We start from the raw sequence: 25,106 nt of genomic DNA on the forward strand, positions 1-25,106 counted from the left end.
GTACGAGGGCCCTAGGCCGTATAGGGCTTTGAAGGTTAAAACCAGCACCTTAAACCTGATCCTGTACTCCACCGGGAGCCAGTGCAGCTGGTATAGCACCGGATGAATGTGATCTCTAAGCGAAGACCCCGTAAGGAGTCTCGCTGCGGCATTTTGCACCCGCTGGAGTTTCTGGGTCAGTCTCAAGGGCAGCCCCACGTAGAGCGAGTTACAATAATCCAGTCTGGAGGTGACCGTCGCATGGATCACAGTGGCTATATCAGGGCGAGAGAGGTAAGGAGCCAACTGCTTAGCTTGGCGGAGATGAAAAAATGCCGCCTTTGTTATAGCTGCAATCTGCGCCTCCATGGAGAGGGAGGTATTGAAGATTACACCCAAGCTCTTAACGGACGGTGCTGGCACTAATTGCACCCCCGCAAGAGATGGGAGTTGCCCCCTCAGTCCCATGTCGTCCCGTCCCAGCCAGAGGACCTCTGTCTTCGAAGGATTTAACTTCAACCGGCTTCTACGTAACCATCCAGCCACAGCCTCCAAGCATCTGATCAGTGTATCTGGGGCCGAGTCTGGGTGGCCGTACATCAACAGATAGAGTTGGGTGTCATCAGCATATTGATGGCAGCCCAGCCCAAAACTCCGGACAAGCTGAGCGAGGGGGCGCATAAAGATGTTAAAAAGCATCGGGGAGAGTATTGCACCCTGGGGCACACCACACACCAAGGAGTGGCGGGATGACAATTCCCCCCCAAGCGCCACCCTCTGTCCCCGACCAGAGAGAAACGAGCGCAGCCATTGAAGGACTGTGCCCTGGATCCCCACGTCGGCAATAAGCCTATTCTGGAATCAAGCAAGTTATGAACATTAATATACAGAGCCACATATGGTTTCTCATCACTGCACACATCAGTAGGTGCATAATCTTGTTTTAGTTATCAGTTCTCATTGCTCTTCCACAAAAAAGCACTCAACAGAGACACAAAAAGAATACTGAATGTAGCATTATTTTTCTGGGGCAAGACTAAATTAGTAGCCTAATGATACTGTTGCTTGCTTACTTACTTCGCCATACCTTTATTAGGCATTACAAGTAGAGACCATGATAAAACACCATAAAACATCTATATATAAAATTTTATGATACTTTTGGATGACACCCTGATCTCTGCGTGATGCGAGATTCCAGGCGTTCCAGGTGGATTACCCAGGGTCCATGTTTCCTTTAGGAAATGAGGCACAGCAGAGACTGTAATGTCTTGATGATATATGGCTTATTTACACATATGGTATATACAGTCTGAGCCAACAATGGAAGGGTTCACAGCATATTCACCCCAAGAGGGTCTTGCTTCTCCCATAGCTGATGCCCTGAATTCAAAAAGACGTCAGACATTGTGCTTTGCCTGATACTTTGTTTCTCCCATAACTCCTTCCTAACCCAATCTTCTCACTCACGTTGCTGCCAATTCTCTACTCTAAACGTTTATCTGTTGAGGGAGGGGCCCCACATATTCGCTTTCTCACACTGAGTTCCTTTGATCCATTGTTTACTTAATGGCTCATCACCCAGGCGATCACCTCACACAAGAAGCTTAGCCTGGCTTAATTAGCTTTTGACACTTCCTGATTTCAGGGAACTAGAAGTGTCTAGTACATGACTTGATTCACACAGATCTGGCCCCAGTTTTAACCCTCTAAGTCTTGATTAAGTTCTAACATTTACTGGTTCCAGGAATTGTGGGTTAAACCACACAGCCTAAGACTTGACGATCAGAAGGTTGGCGGTTCGAATCCCTGCGATGGGGTGAGCTCCCATTGCTCGGTCCCTGCTCCTGCCAACCTAGCAGTTCGAAAGCACATCAAAGTGCAAGTAGATAAATAGGTACCACTCCAGCGGGAAGGTAAACGGTGTTTCCATGCACTGCTCTGGTTCACCAGAAGCGGTTTAGTCATGTTGGCCACATGACACGGAAGCTGTACGCCGGCTCCCTCGGCCAATAAAGCGAGATGAGCGCCGCAACCCCAGAGTCGGGCACAACTGGACCTAATGGTCAGGGGTCCCTTTACCTTTACCTAGCACCCACAAACTCATAACAATACTTTTGCATTCTTATTTCTGTAATATGAGACTGTTGAGAATTCCAAATGCACAGCCACGGAAAGCCCTGATTGAAATGTGATACAACCCCTTCCCCTTCCTCATAGAATATTCTGTTGCACTATATACTGTAAGCTGTGTCTTGTTACATCCTGTGATGCATCTCGTTCTCTCCAACAAATGATGCTGGCTTGGCATGCAAAGGTTTTTGCTAAAGCGATGTCAAGTAGCAGAAGACTAATGAGTGCTGCCAGGGAGGAAAATGAGGGAAATGTTTTCCGATTAATATCAATGTTTGCTTTGCAAGCAGATATGTCTGAAACTGCTCTTAACTAGCACAAATTTGCAAAGTATTACAGTAACTGTTTAGGCAGAGGGGGAAATACAGTAACTTAAGGCTGCAATCTCAGGCACTCTTTCTTGGTGGCAAAGCCCATCAAATTCCATTGGATATGCTTCTGACTCACAGGGGGAGAAGTTTAGCCTATTTCCAGTATACGTCAGTTTCACATAAGTTTATCTGGTCTGTTAGGACCTATTTCTGCATTAATCTGATACACACGCTAACACATATTTCATCACAAAGTAATACATCTTTTATCTCAATGCATCCATTTCTAAACATATTTTATCCAAAAGTGTGCATTTTAAAACAGCTATGAACTGTACCACAAAATTAAGAGAAGTGCAACATCCAAAGGATAATAATGCCCTGGTCTGTGTTTCAGTCCAGGGAATGCAAATTAGGTGACGCTACTGATAAATCAAGACCAAACAAAATTCTTCTCCAACCCTACTCTGAGAAAACAGCACTGCTGTTGTGTATAAAAAGGGGATTTGAAATGTGAAGTGGTACTATGGGTAAAACATGCATCTTTCATGAATAATCCTTCAAATGATTTGCCTATCTATCTATCTATCTATCTATCTATCATCTATCTATCTATCATCTATCTATCTATCTATCTATCTATCTATCTATCTATCTATCTATATCTATCTATATCTATCTATCTATCTATCTATCTATCTATCTATCTATCTATCTATCTATATCTATCTACCTACCTACCTACCTACCTATCTATTGCCAGCCCTGTCATCAGGCAGGGAGAGATCTACCACCACAAAGAGGGGTGGGGAGTGAGAGGAGAGGTCATTTTTATTTTCTGCTTCCATGGTCACCACCATGTCTTCCATCTTTTCTGAGTTATTTCCCTAAAATGTTTACCATAGGAGAAAACCAATCTGTAGCACTAATTGTAGCTATTCTTTAGAGATTCACCAGGATATCACAGATCTAAAAATAAATGCTTCAATCAAATGCACAATGTGGATAATGTTAAAATAGGGTGGCTGGATTCTACATATTGTTTATTTATAAAAGCACTTCTATACTGCCCTATCATAAAATATATCAAGGCGGTGTGCACTATAAAACACCATTTAAAATAAAAAATAAAAATGCAGAGACTCATTCAGGCAACAGACAAATCAAAAATTAAACAACTGCTAAGGACTATCAGCACAAAATAATTGCCTAGAGATGCCTCAAAGTTAAAATTGAGAATACCTGCTGAATCTCTGTTGGAAGAGTATGCCACAGCATGAGATCAATGACACTAAATGACCAACTTCCAGTTAAGGCCAGTCAGTTCTCTGTAGTACAGGGGACAACTAACAGCACTCCTTCAGATCCCACAGTGATTGGGATGCGATCTAAGGGTGCACAAAGCACTTAAAGAATTTTCAGCCCAAGTTGTTCTGGTCTTTGAATATCAACACAAGAACCTTCAAGGTGTCTTGGTATCATTGCAGATGTTTTCCCAGCAGAGATGCTGTCAGCCATCCGCCCCCATCAGCAGCCCAGCCACTCCATTCTGCACCAGCTAGAGCTTTGGAACTAGGTCCAAGTGCAGCCTCACAGAGATTGCATTGCAGCAATCCAGTCTCAAGGCTACCACTACATGGACTACAGTGGCCAAGGTATCCCAAGCCAAATATGGTTGTAGCTGGCATACCAGGCAAGACTGGGAAACTGCGCTCCTAGTCACAGAGGTCATTTGGATCTCTAATGACAGACATGCATCTAAGAGTACCCCCAATTTATGCACCTGCTCATTCAGAGGGAGTGACCCATTAAGCTGCATGATGTTTATGGGGAAAATCTGGATCACTGTTGAGCCTATATATCTAATTTCAACCACCAAAATAAGATCAAGATACCTACAAAAAGCAAATCTTGAGAGAGAGGCAGAGAGATACAGGGGTCAAATACATACAGAATTGCTGGTGTTGTTGCAGTTTCAACATCAACAAATGAAACTGATCTGTAGAAAAATGTAACTTGAAAAAAGAGACATTGCACGTCCTTTTGTAAACCAAGAAATCTTTAATTAAAAATATGTTTTTTAAAAAAATCCTTATGAGATTCATTCTTCCTTTCATTCTTGCCATAAGTTTCCCCTCTAATATAATACATGTTCCTTTCAAGTTGAGTCCCTAAACAATCTTGCAATTTTTGTGTGTGTGTGGAAAGCTATAGTTTAGCAAAGATGTCATATTTTCTTTTATCTTTAGTAAAATCCCGTGTTAGAGGTGAATTGCTGGAAGCACAACAGCCAGTTTGCGATCTCACATACAGAAGATGGGGGCAGCCATGAAGGGAAAATAAACCCTTGAATTGCCCATGACAATAGTTCATTTCTGCCAAACTTTAAAAGTCAGGTACATTAAGTTGGTGCTGCCCAGGGCTCTTATTAGCTTACAGTTCCAGTATTTGCTTGACAGATAACCCAGGATGAGAGTAACCTTGTCAGCATTGCCCAGGTAATCATTACATAAAGATGGATGGGTCAGGAACAATTTTCCAATCTATTAGACTCAAAGCATTCCTTCTGCAGCATTAGTCAGGCATGGCTTTCCCCTACATCAATTTCCTCTTTGGCCAAGGATTAGATTGAAGGAATGTTGCAAGCAGTTCTGACATAGATTTTGGTTTACATAAAGTTTTGAGAATTGTCAATTCATCCAGTTGTTTAAGAAAGGATTCCTTGGATTCTCAAAATTCATTTGTAGAAAGCAAATAAACTTCTAGAGCTCTTATTGTTGTTGTTGTTTTGAGAGATACTGATATTTTATTGAAAGATTTTCATTTATAAAGAAATAAAGTGATAAAAGAAAGAAAATAAAAGTGGAGAAAGAGAAGAGAGAGAAAACAAAAACAATAAAAAATTAGAAAACAAAAACCTTTAAAACTCTTGTGCTTCTCAGCGTTGAAAGACTGAAGTCTCTCAAAGAGTCCATAGGTGATTTACCACAATGGCCTTAACGTACCATATTTTTGAGGCATTGTGGAAAATTAAAATGGCAGCCCTCGGTCACTCACTTCTGACTTCCACCACTGCTGTATAAGCCTTCCAGGGCCTTCCACCACAGGAATACTATTTACTTAGGCTGACCCCCAACCTGCAGCCACTTCCATTCATTGTGCTCTACATGTGACATGGCAGAAGTACCAACTTGGCCCCACACAAACATGGTGTCCAGGGCTGTGGGTGTCATGCAATGTGCATAGCCCTCACACCAAAATTTGTGGATGCCTGGCCCTTTCATGGGGAATTTTGTGGGTGCTTGGGTACCCAGGGCCCCAGGGAGTTGGCACCTAAGTGATGTGACTAAGTGCCTATGTACTATTGAACAGTGATAGCTGAAAAATGCAGACAGACCTTTTGAAGTCTTTGAATGACTGTGCAGACTGGACCTAAACTTTGTGTTGTCATCTGTGCAAGGATTTAATATGTGGTTGACCATATCTGTGTCAAAGTCTGAATAATAATAATAATAGTTGGTGGTGGTGGTGGTGGTACCCTGCTCATCTGGCTGGGTTGCCCCAGCCACTCTGGGTGGCTTCCAAGATATATATAAAGGCTAAAGATGTTTGAGATATAGGGCTGGTGTTTGTGTGTGGCAAGATCAGGGCCATGCTGGTGTACAGACACAGTGTGGCTGTCAATTCAGCACCCTCACCAGCACAAAGGGATAAAAGCTCAGACATAAAGCCATCTAAAACTACCCACATTCCCCTCTTGCGCTAAGGTCCCTGTTCACTCTCTGGCTTCTCCAGTTAGAAAAATCAGGAATGCAGGAACCTGTGGTCCTACCAGATGTTACTGGATTCCAACCCCCATCAGTCCCAGCCAGCATGGCCAGTGGTCAGTGCTGATGTGAGCTGTAGTCCAACAACATCTGAAGGGTCATAGACTTCCATCCCTGAGGTAACTGGCCACATGCTTCTCCCCTCATCTCTACTTATGTAGAAGCCTGGGTTTTTCATGCAGCCATTTCTAGGACAGAGGTTTTACCATGTGCTGAGAAGCTAAATGCAGACGGAAAGTGCTGCTGCTTATTCTAGTCACATGGAGCAACTAACCTGCTTAGAGTGCCTTCTTATTTCTAAATACCGTTTCACAGTGCTAAAACAAAAGAGGCTAACATTATCTTGACTGTGTACTAATCAGAGCCTGACAGTCAGCTTTTGTTTTGTTCACATCTCATCTGTGTATGGTGCACTAAAAACATGGCTATTTGTTGTTCTGTAAAAACTCTATGAGAAACCTTCTAAGCAGCAACTCTGAAATGACAAGAAGCTTCCAGTTTCTCCTGGAGGACACTAGAGGGCATTCGGAGTAGCATTTTCTTGCAATAATAGTTCCACAATGCTCACAACCCTTATCTGCAAGTTATAAACTGGTGTGTGTGTGTGTGTGTGTGTGTGTGTGTGTATCCCTCATTGCTTCCCATTATCTTCTTTATTCTTTCACTATAGCACCCTGGCAGCTTGAGCAAAGATTACGGTTTAAGAAGCAGTATATGGGAGCCATTTGAATCCTTCTTGAAGGCTCTGGCATAAGATCAACATTTCCTAGTCAGAGCCAACAGCTGTTGCCTTGGTAACAAATCTATGATTCATAAATAACTAATCATCAAGCCCATAGTACTTGCTCATATCTGAGGCCTGCCAAATATGCTGTCAAAAGGCACTTTCCAGTCAGAGTGACATGCTTTGGAGGCAGTCCAGTTAATACTAGTTTGGAAATTGAAGTTCCATTCCCCCCTCCACACACCTCTATTTCATTTCCCCAAGCAAGGGAAAATGCTAGGAAGAGAGAGAGCCCCACAGTTTAGGTGTATATCAACTAAGTGCTCAAGCTTAAGACTTGAAAGGGCAGCAGCAAACTACTTCCTTCGGCCAATACATCACAAAACAGGATATTCTGTTTCTGGCATTGCTGGAAAGCTGCACCCATGTGCTTATTGGAACACTGAAGATTGCTTACCATTTAGAGTACCCAGCATGCGCAGCACTGTGCAAAAATAGGTCACCTGATGTCACTGTGATGTCAAGTGATTGACAGATTGGTGGCTCCACCCACCTGCTAAACATGGTCCATGGTGGTGGGGAGAAAAAGATCCTATCTGCCCACCGGATTCAGGTCCCAATCCCTGATTCAGACCAGCAATTCTCAAGTGTTGTTCCAGGGTAACCCCAAGGTAGCTTGGAGGCTTATTAGGGAGTTCCTTGATGAGAAGATCAGGAATGGTGAATTAGCTTTCTTGAGTAACAGCTTGCATACCACTACCTAAACTTTCCCCGCAATTAGCAGTCACAAGGGAGTGGTGGCCATGCTCTTTTGAGCAGCCTCTCAGTTTATCCAGGCAAGAGTGTAGCAGTGTAGCCTATCAAGTCTGGCCAATGCCCTATGTGAACTGAGTAGATGAACCCAAGAATATGCCCCAGAATATGCCTCTTTTCAGGGAAACATTTGACTGTTTCCCCTTTGACTAGCAAATACTAGCTGAGATGTGAATGGGGCAAATGTATGAAATACAAATAAGCATGCCCATTCCCATCACATCTAGTTTGGTCCTCATTATAAAGACAGATTGTAAAGGTAAAGGTAAAGGGACCCCTGAACATTAGGTCCAGTCGTGACCGACTCTGGGGTTGTGGCGCTCATCTCGCTTTATTGGCCAAGGGAGCTGGCGTACAGCTTCCGGGTCATGTGGTCAGCATGACTAAGCCACTTCTGGTGAACCAGAGCAGTGCACGGAAACACCGTTTACCTTCCCGCCAGAGCGGTACCTATTTATCTACTTGCACTTTGATGTGCTTTCGAACTGCTAGGTTGGCAGGAGCAGGGACTGAGCAACAGGAGCTCACCCCATTGCAGGGTTTTGAACCGCTAACCTTCTGATCAGTAAGTCCTAGACTCTGTGGTTTAACCCACAGCACCACCCGCGTCCCAAAGACAGATTGTACATCCATACAAACACTTTGGGGTGCTCATGGTGACGTATTGAAAGTGGGGATGGGAAGACAGTGGTGCTTCATATTAAACAAAATGATTTATCAGTGATCGACATCCAATTTATTTGAGCTTTCTGAAAACAAAACACACATAAACACACACACACAATTGAACTGAAGTTCTCACTAATCTGAAACAATGAGGTTAAGAAAAACAACTTTTATATTTTCCAGGTGAGTTTTGTTTTTGTTTTTTGCTGGCAACTCCAAGCAAGGAGGTTTTCCCCTTCCCTATATATGCAATTTCCAGTTATCAAGAGGATCCATATATGTGCTTGTGTACACACACACACACACACACACACACACACACACATAATGGAAAGGAAAGAAAAGAAAACAAGCAAAGGGCCATTGGGGATGCAAAGCCAGGCTTGTAAAAAAAAAAACCAACAACACTCAGCTAATAAATAGGAGCTGCATAATCAGCCTACTGGGAGGGAGGACATTTGTTTAATGAGTTTATATATATATATATATATATATATATATATATATAGAAATACCCTGTTCTGTTAAGGCAACATTTCAATCCTCTTGATGATTACCAAGGTTCTACTAGAGTCTGAGACCTCTCCCTTCCTCTCTCTCAACTCAAGATTTGAGGGCATTTTTCAGAGTTGGCAGATAAATGCAATGGTCAGCACAGGTTTGAAATTTAAGATATGTTTTTCGGACTATGAGTAATCTAGTAACACTGGTACAAGAAATAATGCTTACATAATTGTACCCTGAGGGCCAATAAAGCAAGGTTCTCATTAAGGACGATCTATGGGGATTTGATTGTGAGAGAGGGATCAAATTACCATTTTGCCAAAGATATCCGTACTGTGTTATACAGAAAGCCTTGTTCCAATGGCTGAAATCTCCTTATCATCAATATTTGTAACAGACCAAAGTCTTCAATTTGGAAAGAAGTTAAATAAAAACAGAGTTATATAGGAACCGATGTCTTTAGCAATGCCTCATTTCATATGCCTTTTGCATCTATCTCCACTTTGTTTGGTAATTTGAGTGCATGTGCTCCCACGTTCCAGGGCAGGAATACACATCTAACTTGTTCTTTACTGTTTTATAAAAAGCTAATCCCTTTCAAGAAGTCTCTTCGTTCTCTCCATCCGTTGCATCAATTACAAGATGACTGAAACTATGCTGTTCTTTGAACAGGGACTTGCAAAACTATCACACCCAAACCCCAAGGCTAGGCCATCTGCTGTGGCTTAGTGGCTGCTAGGCTGATCACGTATGCAGGAATATGTGTAGATCTGGATCAGAGGAGGAGTAGTTATTATACCCAAGTCACAGGAACAGGAAAGGGGCAAAGGAAGACCTATCCCTTCTAGATGTTTGGGCACAAAAGAGGCCAAAGATGAAGCCTCTCTTAGCTTCCATACATACATCTAGGCCCTAAAGCTAAAGGGACCCCTGACCGTTTAGTCCTGTCGTGAATGACTCTGGGATTGCGGCGCTCATCTCGCTTTACTGGCCAAGGGAGCCGCCGTTTGTCCACAGACAGCTTCCGGGTCATGTGGCCAGCATGACTATGCTGCTTCTGGAGAACCAGAGCAGTACACGGAAATGCCATTTACCTTTCTGCTGGTGTGGTATCTATTTATCTACTTGTACTTTGACATGCTTTCGAACTGCTAGGTTGGCAGGAGCAGGGACCGAGCAATGGGAGCTCACTCTGTCACAGGGATTGCACTGCTGACTTTCTGATTGGCAAGCCTTAGGCTCTGTGGTTTAGACCACAGCACCACCCGCGTCCCTACACCTAGGGCCTAGACTCTAGGAAGATGATGATGAAGAAGAAGAAGAGGAGGAGGAGGAGGAGGAGTTTGGATTTGATATCCCTCTTTATCACTACCCTAAGGAGTCTCAAAGCAGCTAACATTCTCCTTTCCATTCCTCCCCCACAACAAACACTCTGTGAGGCGAGTGAGGCTGAGAGACTTCAAAGAAGTGTGACTAGCCCAAGGTCACCCAGCAGCTGCATGCGGAGGAGCAGAGACGCAAATCCGGTTCCCCAGATTACGAGTCCATCGCTCTTAACAACTACACCACACTGGCTGTAAAGGGACTGCCCATTTTCTTCTTTGTTTTCTTCCTTCTAATTTAATACTAGCCTTGTAATAAATATACAAGAGCTATTAGCTTACACAGACTTCCACTCAAGCCAGGTTTAGAGAAGATGGCCCAAGGTGTTCTGTTTTGAACAATGATCTCAGTAATATAGATGCAAGGCTGGTACCCTGGACAGCTCCCCGTAGGTTCAGGCTGGATACACCTTAAGAGGAGAGCTCTAATATTGCTTCAGCAACAGTCATCCTTAGACTGAGCCTAGTTCCAACATTCACAAAAGGAGCCTCCTTGTTTAAAAGGACCCAGCCTACTTTAGCAGTTGTTGCCTCCAATGAGAACAGGGGAGACTGGGGTTCCAACAGGGATTCTGAGCGATGCAATATCCTTGAGGCAGAGAGATACTGGCATAACAGGCTGCCTTGCACAAATGTTTCTGGCTGGTAATCTAGAACTTGCCCCAAGGGCAATTGAACCCTTAATCCCCTACCTTATCCCCTGAAGTAGAGGAGCCATAGCAGGGCCGCCATTGGGGGTGTCTGTTATCAACCTTTTATTCAGCTATTGGTTCAGCAGTCTTTCTCTTTCCGGATTCAGGAAGTTTTCTTTCTACCCATTTTCAAGTACAGGGTTTTCTAATTATTGGGGGGTTGTATATTGGGGGACAGTGATAAGTATGCTATCAAAAGCCTCTGATTTTTGGAGAGCTCAGTCTGATGTGCTGCTTGTAAAAAGTCATGGAAACATAATCCGTATCTTCATGAACATTATCATCTGCATTTCATAAGCGCAGGTAGATATAAATCATAAAACTGCTTTAATATCACAAAAGCATTTCAAATCTCTATTTCCAGGCTCTGATAATTTTTGTAAAACTCAGGCAAGGTTTATCATATTTGTGGGCAGAAAATGTATATCCATTAGCTTTCATGGCAAATATTATGTTCAAGCAAATAACATGTACATTATGGGAATTGTATGAACTAATTATGCCACTTAGACTTTGCCTTTCAATATGTTTCCAATGAGGTACTTAAATATGGGATCATGTTCATCAGCTCAGCAACATATCAAATCACCATTTTAAATAGTATCTTCACTTATTTCAGATTATATTCCAGTGATGCAACACTGTAACCATGAAGTATGAATGAGACTCCGAGCATGCATAACAAGCTAATAAATTGATTCATAAAATAAATGGCAATTGAAGGAAACCTGAGAGAGGTGAAAATGCATTCCCAGTTCTAATACTGTTTGTTGGTTCAAACAATCATTTTACATTATAACTTCAATAAAAAATATGTGTGCTTGTTTGGAGAAAATATGGTGTGCTAGAAGCACCCATTTTTATAATTTGGCATTTGCTAACACTGGTAGTCAATAATAGATATAGATCCAGATTCTAGGGACCAATCTGTTTTTCTTTGCAAATTCATTTCTCACTCATTATTTTTAGTTTTGAACAAAATTGTGGTGAAAGTAAATAAAATATTCTTATCATCATCTTAAAATTTTGAATCCTGAAAATAGTTTGATTCACTGGGCATAATCCACAGTCCAGATCTTCTACCTTCCTGTGGTAGCTTTAAGGATGGGTTGCTTATCCACACACCCCACCACGCTGCCTCATAATGCTTAAGATCAGGCATGCGAAATGCTTAAGTGTCTCTGGGTTGCAACACACACAGCTTGTTGCAATTCATATACTGCAGCTTCGTAGCATGCTGTTGGGGAAGAAGCACACTAACAGCTCTTACATATCAGTGCATTATGCTTTCATAGATAACTAAGCAGAAAATGTGACTCCTGAATCCATGTAAGATTTCCTGATCACATCAGACAGGTGGAGAGTTACAAAACCATTTCTGTTCGAGCCATTCAATTCCAACAACGGAGATTAAGTTTCAGGGTTATATTGTTGTTACAAGATAGATTCTCATCTATTTTCATGAACATAGCTCATTAGAAAGTCTCGATGCTCCCACTCGCCAAGGATAGCAATCTCAGACAAAATGCATCTCAGAGACAAACTATACATAGGAGCAGCAAGCATTGCTCTCTGTTATGGGTGTCCTCAAGCCCCGTCTCAGCTTGGCGAAAGGTATCATGGAAGCTGCATAGCTGTCTGGCAAAATACACTTCCTATGCTCAACGACAATAGGCAGAGGGAGGCAGCAACCTGAAGTGGTAGATGCTGCAAGGGCACATTCCCCACTTAGCAGTGCCCGGCCCAAGTCTATGTCCCAGTACTGGTGATGCTTGTTGCTTTCACACTTACTTGCCTCCTCCCATTGTGGCACAGCATCCCATCTGGTTGTCACAAGTTATTTATCTTATTCCATTTCAAGTACAGTGGTACTTAATTCGTTCTGGAGGTCCGTTCTTAACTTGAAACTGTTCTTAACCTGAAGCACCACTTTAGCTAACAGGGCCTTCTGCTGCCGCCGTGCCACCGGAGCATGATTTCTGTTCTTATCCTGAAGCAAAGTTCTTAAACTGAAGCACTATTTCTGGGTTAGCGGAGTGTGTAACCTGAAGCGTATGTACCCTTAAGTGTCTGTAACCACTGTATCTGAGTTCTATGAGATGTACTCACAGTGTTATAGGATTGCAGCCTTCCGTATTTGAGGGTTTATTATCTATTCCTCAGTAAAATGAGTAGAGAAGATTGTTAAAAGCAAATAAGAAACATCATCATTAAGACATCTAAGGAAAATAGACACAATAAATTAGAAGTACTGTCTTAACAGCAGGGAGAGTAGAGTAAAAAATCACACCTGGAAGTGAAACACTGATTAAAAAGAAGATCCATCCTCTTTATTTTGTTACTTTAACGTGTTATTGAATTATATGTTGGTTTGGGTTTTTTAATGTATGTTATTGATTTTGTCAACATCTCTCTTACATCATGGGTGCTGGCAAATTGGATTTAAAAAAGGCAAAATGATATGAGAATCAGAGTTGTCAGAGATGCACAATGGAAACTGTTTTAATGCTCAGGAGCTTGGCAAAGTCTTTTTTATATATTATGGATTTTTATACAATGAATGTATGCTCTGTGTTATTTTATTCATACTATTGCCTAGTACTAGTTTGTCATGAGCTTTGGCTAAAACAATAAACTTCTTGAACAGGTTTTTTTATGCCATGACAGCCATTTTGTCACTGGTTCCCATAGCACTTTCTCAGAAAATCATAACATGCACACAGGTCCAAAAAGGTTGACAACCCCTGCCTTCGGGAAACACGTTTCAGAGCCCTGGGGTAGCCACTGAAAAGACCCTCTCGCATTGGTCCACATTCCATACTTCAGAAGATGATGGGAATTATACAAACCTTCATTACTGTTTTCATTGACTCTTGTGTTTGATGAACTGCAACTATTTTTGATGTTACAATTGTCACATTAATCAAAGGTGAGAAGAAACAGTTTGCAATTATTTAAATACAGCAGCACTTCACCGAAACATTTCTGGTTAAAAAATGTTTCTTAGCCATTCTTCAGTTTAAAAATGTATACTATTTTAAAGAGGAAATGAAGAGCAATGGAAATCAAGCAGGTACTTTCTGTGCCTCGCTATGACAGCATCTGTACCTTGCCAGAAGGGAATATTGTTTCAGGAAATGGCTATGCAGTCATGTACATTTTGTATTTCCTTGGCCTGCTTCCAGTTAATATACTTTGGGAACAGCACACATTTAATTCAGAGGACAGCACAATCCGTTGCTCAGTGCCATCTCCCTGTGTAGAAGAAACCTGAACAAAACAAGCTAATCTGTAGAAGGATGTATCATATATTCAAAAACCCATCCTCTGATGTACCTGAAATGCTGTGGGTGATTACTCTTGCATTTTGTTAGCATTATGCTGCTGATCAAATGGCTCTTGTGTGAAAAATAGCAGCAGACGAATGAGTGAGGAAATGAAGGAAGGAAATTGGGGAAGGATAAAATATCACAGGGGAATCTGGAGAGAGGTACAGAAGGACTAACACAGTAATAGCATGAAGGTACCAAGAGTTACCTTTTCCTTTTTTAATTCAGTAGCAAAACAGTCTCTCAGGTGAGCAAACAAAGCCTTACTTTCTGTACTTTTCCCACAGGATTTTGATTAGATACTGGGCAACTTCCATGGCTACGGCAGCTGGTCATAGTGCTCCGACTCTGGTGCAAGGCCACACTGCTTTCTCCTGGAAAAACCTGCAGGTTAGCGCTGAATCGGAACAAATGGCAATTCAGCGAATTGCAATTTATTACAATATAGTGCTAGAGAGTGGGTTTTCTGGGTGAAAGCGGTAGGCACAGGCGAAACCACTCAGACCCATGCTTTCTAGGCATGGGACAAATCTGCACATGTCTTATTGACCAGTAAGGGCAGAGTTAATAACTTGCCATCAGACATTGCAAAGGGAAATTCAACAAGGGGGAAACGCCTAGATTAAAAAAAAATATTGTTGTCATTATTATTCAAAAGGAATAATAACATTCCTGTAAGGACAGGATGCTGGACTAGATGGGCTACTGGCCTGATCCAGCAGGCAGGTGTTTTTTTACATTTTAGCTTCCAGGGTGGGACCCAATCCAGCCCTTCAAAAATTCAGTGAAAGCCTGTACCTTGACTTCTACCTTGCACTGGCCAAGGAAGTGACATATATACAGGTGTGATGGTTGTGTCCACCACTTCATTCTATCTCTCTGCGCCGTGGACAAAGTTGGCTAGCAATGAAGGCTGGTCCACTGGGCCAAATAGGGCACTAATTCACCAAACTCAGTTACCTCCCACCTCTATGCCTTCTTACTTACAACCAGTCCAGAGGGTGGTCCTAGCAGTCAGTTTCCTCCTCCTCCTTAGTCTTAGCATTGCCCCTGAAGAACTCAGGGAGGAGGAGGAGGAGGAGGGAGACAAAACTAGAATTAATTGACACTGTCTGTCATTGTTTCTGGCTCCATCTGCAGTTGGCCTTCCTGCCTTCCGACCCACCAGTCACCAACTGTCAGGTGTGTGTGCAGGAGCCAGGCCCTGTGACCAATAGGACTTTGCAGGACTGGGGCCTTCCTAAGTTTGTTCTGAAGAGGCAAGGCACAGCCTCACAGGTGAGGCCAATTGGAAACTCACAGCACCTGGTGGCAAGAGCTGGGAAGGGATATAAGGTCAGCATTTCCCTTCAGCTCTTTGCCACAGCAACACGTTCCCTGTCTTGCTGTGTTTGACTCCTTGCTTCTTGATCCTCAGACCCGTGACTCCTTGCTTCTTGACCCTTGGACTCTTGGCTTTCTGACTCCTGGCTTCTGGAATCCCACCCCGCCATCTTGCCCCCGGTCCCGGCGTCCCCAGCTGGGATTTCGATCACCCGTAAACCAAACCGTGGCACCAACCACAACTGAAATCCACCTATTTGTTTTATTTTCTAAAGAGAAAGTCTCTTTCTATCTTTCATGTTGGTTCAGGAAATAAAATATATAAAGGAGAATTTCTTGGTGCCAAGATCCAAGTTTGGGGCAAGTAAGAGAACCCCAGCAGAGATTCAAAATCGCAAAACATGCTATGTGGAAGTAAAGCATGGAAATATAGGCTGTAAAACATTAAAATGTGCCCTTTAAAGTGAGTTCAAAAGGTTTCTTTCCAAAGTTTCCCCCTTCCCCCAGTGTAGGAAAATATCACACATTTGGTAAGATGAAAAATGGTTTACTTACAAACTCTTCAAAGGTCAGGCTCATGAGCTTCAGAAAAGTTTCACAGGCAGAAAACCTGGGCTTAGCTACGAAGTGGTCAAGTTCCTAATTCATTGGTATAGGAACTCAAGGGTGGCTTGTGAGAGCTATGCAGCTAAGCTGCAGCAACCAGCTCAAACCTCTTCTATAATTATTATTATCATTTCATTATTTATTGAATTTATATACCACCCTATACCTGCAGATCTTCAGAAGCTGATCTTCTCACATAATCTGGAGGAGAACAAAGGTTTGATTACCTGGTTCCTCTCAAGGTGAAGGGAAGTGGACATAGATAAGCCTGGCAGGACAGCTTACTCTGTGGTATTAACCCCTTCATGCATTAATTAGACTTAAGAATGTTGGTTATATGAGGCTGGTTATCCTACATTTCACACATAAGGAGTTGCCTTTTGCCAAGCCTGTCCATCCATCCAGTTCAGTATTGTTTGCACTGATTGGCAGAGACTTCAAACAGAAGTCTTTCTTAGCTATACCTGGAGATGCCAGGGGTTTAAACTGGGATCTTTTTTTACGCAAAGCATGTGTTCTGCTACTGAGTTACAAGCACTCCAACAGCAGGAGAGCAACTCCAATGTGCTTTAAGTGGCATGTGTGAAATCAGTTTGCGTGAGTAAACAGTCAACAGTATTACTGTTGCTGAAATTAGCAATCCTGGGCAATGGTCCATAGTTTATTAACTACTTGTATTTGAATCAAGCTGATAATGAATGGTTCCTTTGCTTTCTGTACCCTTGGCAACAAAATGTTGTTGTCATGAGCTGGCAATAATCGAGGTTCACCTTTTCAACACTACTGCTGGTGAATGAAAAGCTATGACTTGAATTCTAAAGGCCATGACTGAATGAAGCTAACAACATATCTCTGCCTTTGAGAATGTACATTTCAAAGCTGCTTTCACTTTTGCACCAGTTATTCAAGCCTTGCCTTGTTCACTTCTCGCACACAATCACAAAGTAGACCTACAGATTTCAGTGACATGGCTCTTTAAAAAAGTAATTTAAAAACTGCAGCCAAAAAAGTGTTTGATAAATATAAATCTACAGTGACTAAAGATAGTTTTTTTAAAAAAAAAAAGTTCCAGCATATTTGAATATGTTACAAAACCATCCAATTTAATTGGTTAAAAAAAATCAAAACACTACATTTTGAATACAGGAAGCATCTGATGGAAACTGATATAAGATATGGATGAAAACTGCATCCCTGGTTATTGCAAATGAAAACGCTATTCAGTAGAAAAGTGATAGGAATGCAACAGCATCAATTTGACACTAGTAATGTTACATTTCATCTGGCTGGTAGAGGAAGAAATGTGATCTTTTTTAAAGGGAAAAAAATGTTCACAGCATTCTGATTTATTCTGATCAGTTGTACTGATTTAGCAATTAGATGTCATTTACATTGCAGGTATACCCAAGTTAGAAAATCACAGATTTAACAAAGTCTATGATCATATCACAATTCTAGTTCAGATCAGCAAAGCTGATTCCAAGCCTCTGAAGAGCACAAACGCTGGCCCTATTACAGCTTATGCCATTCTCTTTCCAACCATTTTTAGCTGATTTCGATGTGTCTTACTTTAGACCTACTGATAGAAAACCAAAAAATTCAGGATACCACATGTGATAAGACGCAAATAAAAATGGAAAGGGTGGTTGAGAAAATTGATAGGAAAAGCAATGTCCAAACAAGAAATAAGTTATTTTATCTCCTTTATACCAGCATCATAAACAAAACTATTATCAGTCAGGAACTGTTTCAGATTTGGGGCGTCATGAGGAGAAGATTTTGAATCACCTCCAAGGCACCTTACCCCACACAGTTTTCAACTATATCTGTGGCAGCCTGCAGCATATTTGCAGAGAAGTATGCAGATGACACAACCTTGATGGCAGAAAGTGAGGAGGAATTAAAGAACCTTTTAATGAGGGTGAAAGAGGAGAGCGCAAAATATAGTCTGAAACTCAACATAAAAAAACGAAGATCATGGCCACTGGGCCCATCACCCCCAGCAAATAGAAGGGGAAGAAATGGAGGCAGTGAGAGATTTTACTTTTTTGGGCTCCCTGATCACTGCAGATGGTGACAGCAACCACAAAATTAAAAGATGCCTGCTTCTTGGGAGAAAAGCAATGACAAACCTAGACAGCATCTTAAAAAGCAGAGACATCACCTTGCTGACAAAGGTCCGTATAGTTAAAGCCATGGTTTTCCCAGTAGTGATGTATGGAAGTGAGAGCTGGACCATAAAGAAGGCTGATCACCAAAGAATTGATGCTTTTGAATTATGGTGCTGGAGGAGACTCTTGAGAGTCCCATGGACTGCAAGAAGATCAAACCTCTCCATACTGAAGGAAATCAGCCCTGAGTGCTCACTGGAAGGACAGATTGTGAAGCTGAGACTCCAATACTTTGGCCACCTCATGAGAAGAGAAGACTCCCTGGAAAAGAACCTGATGTTGGGAAAGATGGAGGGCACAAGGAGAAGGGGACGACAGAGGACGAGATGGTTGGATAATGTTCTCGAAGCTACCAGCATGAGTTTGACCAAACTGCGGGAGGCTGTGGAAGACAGGAGTGCCTGGCGTGCTCTGGTCCATGGGGTCATGAAGAGTCGGATATGACTAAACAACTAAACAACAACAACAACAAAGTTCCAGCAGTTCTAGAAAGAGTCTTGGAAAATAGGCCAGCACAGAGTAAGTAAAATTAGTCAGCAATTGAGATGGCAGGCTTAGAAATAGTGAAGAGGTATGTGTCAAGTCACTAGCAAACTGGGAGAGAGGAAGGTAGTCTCAGGAGCTGCTGCTGTCCAAGTTAGTGCCTCAGCCAGGTCTATTGTCAATGTGAAGATTGAGAGAGTTTGAATGGATCCCTACCATTAGACAGTGAGACGGCCTTCACAGGCATCAGATTAAGGTTTTACAACAGGGTGGCAAATTTTTATTTTATTTTTCTAGTTTTACTACTGCCAGGGAGAGGTAAAGCTACTTGTAGAATTTCTGGCCTTGGCGGTCTCTGGTATTGTTGGCAGTATTCAGCTAAACAGTTCTGTGTGGTGCCAGTGTGGTGTAGTGGTTAAGGGCGGTAGACTCATAATCTGGTAAACCGGGTTCGCGTCTCCGCTCCTCCACATGCAGCTGCTGGGTGACCTTGGGCTAGTCACACCTCTTTGAAGTCTCTCAGCCCCACTCACCTCACAGAGTGTTTGTTGTGGGGGAGGAAGAGAAAGGAGAATTTTAGCCACTTTGAGACTCCTTAGGGTAGTGATAAAGCAGGATATCAAATCCAAACTCCTCCTCCTCCTCCTCCTCCTCCTCTTCTTCTTCTTCCTCTTCTTCTTGCACACAGACTTTTAGCCTCCCCACCCTCACCTCCTGATTATGTTATATGGCCGCCAAGACCATATAACACCAGTCCTGAAAGACCTACATAGGCTCCAGTATGTCCCCAAGCACAATTCAAAGTGTTGGTACTGACCTTTAAAGCCCTAAATGGCCTCGGCCCAGTATAGCTGAAGGAGTGTCTCCACCCCCATCGTTCAGCCCAGACACTGAGATTCAGCGCCGAGGGCCTTCTGGCAGTTCCCTTACTGTGAGAAGTGAGGTTACAGGGAACCAGGCAGAGGACCTTCTTAGTAGTGGCACCCGCCCTGTGGAACACCCTCCCACCAGATGTCAAGGGAATAAAGAACTCTCTGACTTTTAGAAGACATCTGAAGGCAGCCCTGTTTGGGGAAGTTTTTACTGGTTGATGTTTTACTGTATTTTTAATATTCTGTTGGGAGTGCCCAGAGTGGCTGGGGAAATAATAATAATAATAATAATAATAATAATAATAAAAAAAAAAAATAATTTCTATTTGGCTTCATTTAATGTGCTACTTTTGAACAGAGTATCAAAAATAGAGAAAGTGCAGTCATGCTTCACATCATAGACAGCCAACTTGAGTACTATATGTTCCAGACCATGGGTAGGCAAACTAAGGCCCAGGGGACAGATCCGGCCCTTTGGTCTTCTAAATCCGGCCCGTGGACAGTCCAGGAATAAGCATGTTTTTACATGAGTAGAATGTGTGCTTTTACTTAAAATGCAACTCTGGGTTATTTGTGGGGCATAGGAAATCATTCATTCCCCCCCAAAAAAAAAAATATAGTCTGCCCCCCCAAGGTCTGAGGGACAGTGGACCGGCCCCCTGCTGACCCCTGACCTAGACAGAGGTTGGGAAGCCAGGAGTGGTAAGCTCCACAATCAACTTGTCCCTAGTAAACAGTAAGGGTTTCATGTCATTAGAAAGAAATCCATGCATTTATGTATTATCATAGAACATGAAGGTACATAGTCTCTATTTTTTAACACTTGAAAACATTTTTGATAGAGCCACCAGAGGCCAGACGAGATTAATTCAGTTGACCATTTACAATCTGCATGAAACTGTTGTGTTTGGGGAAAGGGTTGCGCACAAATCAAACATAGACAGTATACTGTTGATCATAAACGATCAATTTTCTATCTTGTGGGCTGTCTCCAGCTAAACAGCTAAGCATTGGAATTTCTCTACCCACTTCTCTGCCTGTGCAATCTCCAAATATATCTGGGGGTCCCCCAACGCTCTGGAGTAGGTTTACTGGGTGTGCAGGGTGTGTGCAGAGAGAGGAGGAGGTAGTGAAGTTCTTTTGCATAGCTAAAAGTCCTTGAGCTAGCAGAACTGTTTAGTTGAAGACCACCCTAGACCACCCCATATGGTATATACTGAGGTGTATACACCATTCTCTCCAGCTTGATAACTTTCTAAACAAATAAATAGGAGAAAACAAACTTGTGACCCTGCATATAAGCAAATGAAAGTATATGAATTGCCAGCCCAAATGATGCTTTACCAAGCACGGAACCTGCAGCCATTCATCTTCTGTTAAAGCGTTTTGCTATAAGAGATCATCCAAGATGCAACATGTTATGACTTCCATAGTTACAGCCACTGGCAGAAAGCTACTTTGAACACTAGAGAGAATCCATCTATTCTGCACTTGTCAAGTAGCACAGAAGTGCCAGGGCAGATTTAATAAGGAAGAGACACCTCTGCACCATTTCTCAACTTAACAGTATTAGCCATTCAGGATATATGAAGCAATATATGAACTTGCATAACATTTCTTAACCCCTGTGACACACACACACACACACACACACACAATGCGCCTGGAAACCAAAGCAGAGGAGGCCCTATCCTATAGAACCAAAACATGGGAGCTGAAAAAAGTGTTGTCCATATAAGATCCATCCTTTTTTTTCCCTTTCCCCCACTAGCCTGTCCTATTACAAGAAGACATGAAGTGAAATTAAATTCTATTGCTAGGCAGGAACTATTTCAGTCACCTTTAGTGTGTTTCAGCTGTCACACACCTGCCATCTATCAAAAGGCACCAAGTGCATCACAGAACAGGGCATGATGGAAAACATAGACTGAGATGGTTGGCTCTGATACACTCTCCTCCACGTCTTCTAACAGCACACAATGTTAGTTCAATGTTTTCTTCCTGTTGCTGTGTGACTATCATTTACCTTACGAAGCACACACTGCAGCTTGAACACACAGGAGGATTTCTATGGCCTGGTGGGCGGTACTTAAGATTTTTCAGAAATTACCTTTTTGTGATTCATCAGTCAACAGTTATTAAGGAACAACAAGCACAACAAACACAAACATAAGAATCCAATGTTCTAGATGCAGTTAGGGAAAAGGAACTTAAACCTTTTGTTTGGTTACTTGTAGAGGTGCCATTGCACCAAGTCTCTAATTCTAATTCTCTAATTTTATATTGGGGGAATATAATAAGGGGGAGGAGGACAGGGGGAGAAAAATAGCTGCTTGTTGCAAGATGTAGCAGGTGCATCACAGTGAGCTTTTCCCCCTCCATCTAAATGCTTTGTGAACATTTTGCAGAGTTCTCAGCAGAAAATCTGCCCCGATTTTCCCTTTACCTGACACATCACCCCACATTTACCTACAGAACATCTCCTGCTAATTTCTAATGGAACTTTATGGCACCACTTCTAAGCCACTAATTAACCACACAGGTCTTTCCTTATGCTCAGTTCTAGGGACACCATTTCTGCAAAAGACGAGAAACTGAGCATATTTTTCTGAACTTTCCCACCTTCAACATTACAGCGGACTTGTGGGGGGAAGCCGACTGTCATTTGGGATAAGGAGGGAAACAAACAGCAAGTTGATAACATTGTCAGTTCAAGCGAACACCAAATGGTTAGGAAGGAAAGTGCCAGTCTGACGCCTCAAAAGTAAACACTGATTTTAATAGGGCAAAGGCTGTGAAGCTTTTCTAATGAGAAGGCAACAGTAAGTTTAGGAATCGTCTTGCCTAATTTTGTCTACCTTGTAAGGAGGGGTGATGTCAAAGGCTGCAAAACACAGTACCTGTCATAACTCCACCGACTGTAAGACATCGTCCTGTTGCCACTGACACCATCCATTCTTTGCAGCTGAGAGCTTGCCTACTCCCTGCAGTCTCTCCGATTGTCTAATCGAAAGAATGGCTGAAAAGAGTTCCTTTTAAAAAGAAGGAAGGGGAGAGACAGAGACACCTGCCTCTGAAAATCCTGTCCGACTGGAAAGATGCTGTACAACACCTATAAGCACTGAACAGTGGGACTAGAATTAAATGCACAGCAACCAATTTAGTAGAGGTTCACAATTGAAGGAATGTACCACTGTCTTTTCAAGAGCAGGGGATTCTCCCCGAGCTGTGATTCATATGTTCTGTGCCAATGTCTGGAACATGATTTCAGCTGTTTCTCTGGCAATACAAGATGACGGTGGCAGACAATAGGATTATGCTGGGGAGCTTTCAAGTGTTTGTACAAATGTGCAGCCATGGATAGGAGCGATGTAACTCCTGCTGCAGCATTTCTTTGTTATTTATGCTCGTTTCCACAGATACAGCTCCATCTTCCTTCCCCCCCCCATCACTTTTCAATGGCCAATAACATAATCCCTAGATCTTTCAAATGCTACCTTCAGATGGACATGTAATTATGATGTCCTCTGCGTATTAGCTGAAATGAAGCACCAGCCCCAGAGTAACTTGTTCAATGGTTTAGCTGTGTGAAGAGCACTCTGTTTGCTTTGTTTTTGACAAAAAGCACACTTCTAATCCTGTTTTCTGTATATATGCAAATGAGCCACAAACCCCCCCCACCCCACCCCCCGTGTGGTTCTGTTTGTTTTTAATTCTAGTGCTTGACTTGCAACACTTTAATTAAAAAAAAAATCTAAGCCACTAACTGGCCAGCCCAAAGAATGCTGAACTCAGTAACATGAGAGCCACAACCAGAGACATTGCTTTCATTGCTCCAAATGACAACATAGTGGAAATACTTCACATGCTTAACATGTCAAAGCACTGCATTTATTTCATGTAAAATAAACCTGATCTTGTTGTTATTATTTATATGGGACCATTCATGTTCATGATTCTCCACAAAGCCAAATGCCTCTCCTGAAAGAGCCAGACTAGCCTCCAGGGGAGGTGATAGCCTGGGCGACAAGCCACTAAGGAGAATGATGATGATGATGATGATGATGATGATGATAATAATAATAATAATAATAATAATAATAATAATAATAAATTATTTGTACCCAACCCATCTGACTGGGTGGCTTCCATCACATATAAAAACATAGTAAAAACTTAAACCTTAAAAAGCTTCCCTATACAGGGACACTTGCAGGTAAGTTAGAAAGACAGAGGCAGAGATGAGTTTTTGAAGAGATGTGAGCTAAAGGCTGGATGCAAAAAGCTGTAGGCTGAGAAGTGGAAACAAGAGGAATTACTGACAAAGGAAGAATGGCAATTGAGTATGCGGAACTGGCTAAAATGACGGGAAGAATCCGAGAACAATGGGACCAAAAGTTCATCGAGGACTGGACTAAATTTTGAGATTACTGTATTTGAAAGACAATTGTATTCAATTAAATACGTTGGTAGGATTGCAAGAAGCTTTGTAAGGAAAGGTACAAAAACCACTGCCGATAAGAATAAGTAAGTATGATGTTTTAATGTTTTTGATTTTAAAGCAATGGTTAGATAGTGAAAATGCAGAAATTTGAAATGAAAGATAGAAAATCATAAGGAAGGTTTGAAGGAAGTCAGGGCCCTAAAAAGCCAAAATGTATAATATAATATCATATGAGGAGATATTGTAATGGAAAGTATTAATGTAAAACTAATAAAAATGATATGCAAAAAGCTGTAGGCTGGAAAGGCAAAGAGAGAGAGAGAGCCATGCTTGATTTCTGCAGGAATCCAAGGCTGTGGCTACGAGAGAATCAAGGCCTTCTTAGGGTTGACACTGTGAACTCCTCCATCACAGAGACATCTTCGTATCTGAAGAAGTGTGCATGCACACGAAAGCTCATACCAAGAACTAACTTAGTTGGTCTTTAAGGTGCTACTGGAAGGATTTTTTTGTTTTGTTTTGACTATGGCAGACCAACACGGCTACCTATCTGTAACTCCTCCATCACAGGCTCACATTATATGTATATGTAAACAAACAATATATAATAAAGACCATAGGATGTGCCTCATTTCCGAAGTAAATACAAACCCTGAGTACACATCTGGAAACTCACACCACTCAGAGATTGGGGTGGCGTGCAAGACTATACATGACTACAGACAGCAAATAGAAATATCAGTCTCTGGTTATCCCAGAAGGTGTTGAGTTAGTGGGTGAGCCACCCAGAGCAATCCCTTTATCCAGTCATGGTTGACTTTGGCAACTCATCTGATAGCTTAACTTA

The 25,106-nt window shown here is 42.2% G+C and overlaps 1 protein-coding gene across 2 annotated transcripts in view; it reads right to left on the reverse strand.

Moving 5' to 3' along the window:
- The window catches only part of TUB (TUB bipartite transcription factor), a 122,697-nt gene extending 99,730 nt beyond the window's left edge, over nt 1-22,967 (reverse strand). The window contains exon 1 of one of the 2 annotated variants that reach the window (XM_083713330.1): nt 22,716-22,967. In XM_083713330.1, coding sequence (XP_083569456.1) covers nt 22,716-22,771 — 56 coding nt within the window. In that variant the 5' untranslated portion in view covers nt 22,772-22,967. The remainder of the gene's footprint in view (nt 1-22,715) is intronic. The other variant, XM_083713327.1, reaches the window with a different exon arrangement.
- Between the last annotated feature and the right edge of the window lie 2,139 nt (nt 22,968-25,106).

This window comes from Podarcis gaigeae, assembly GCF_964106915.1.
Source record: "Podarcis gaigeae genome assembly, chromosome: 1".
NCBI lineage: Eukaryota > Metazoa > Chordata > Lepidosauria > Squamata > Lacertidae > Podarcis > Podarcis gaigeae.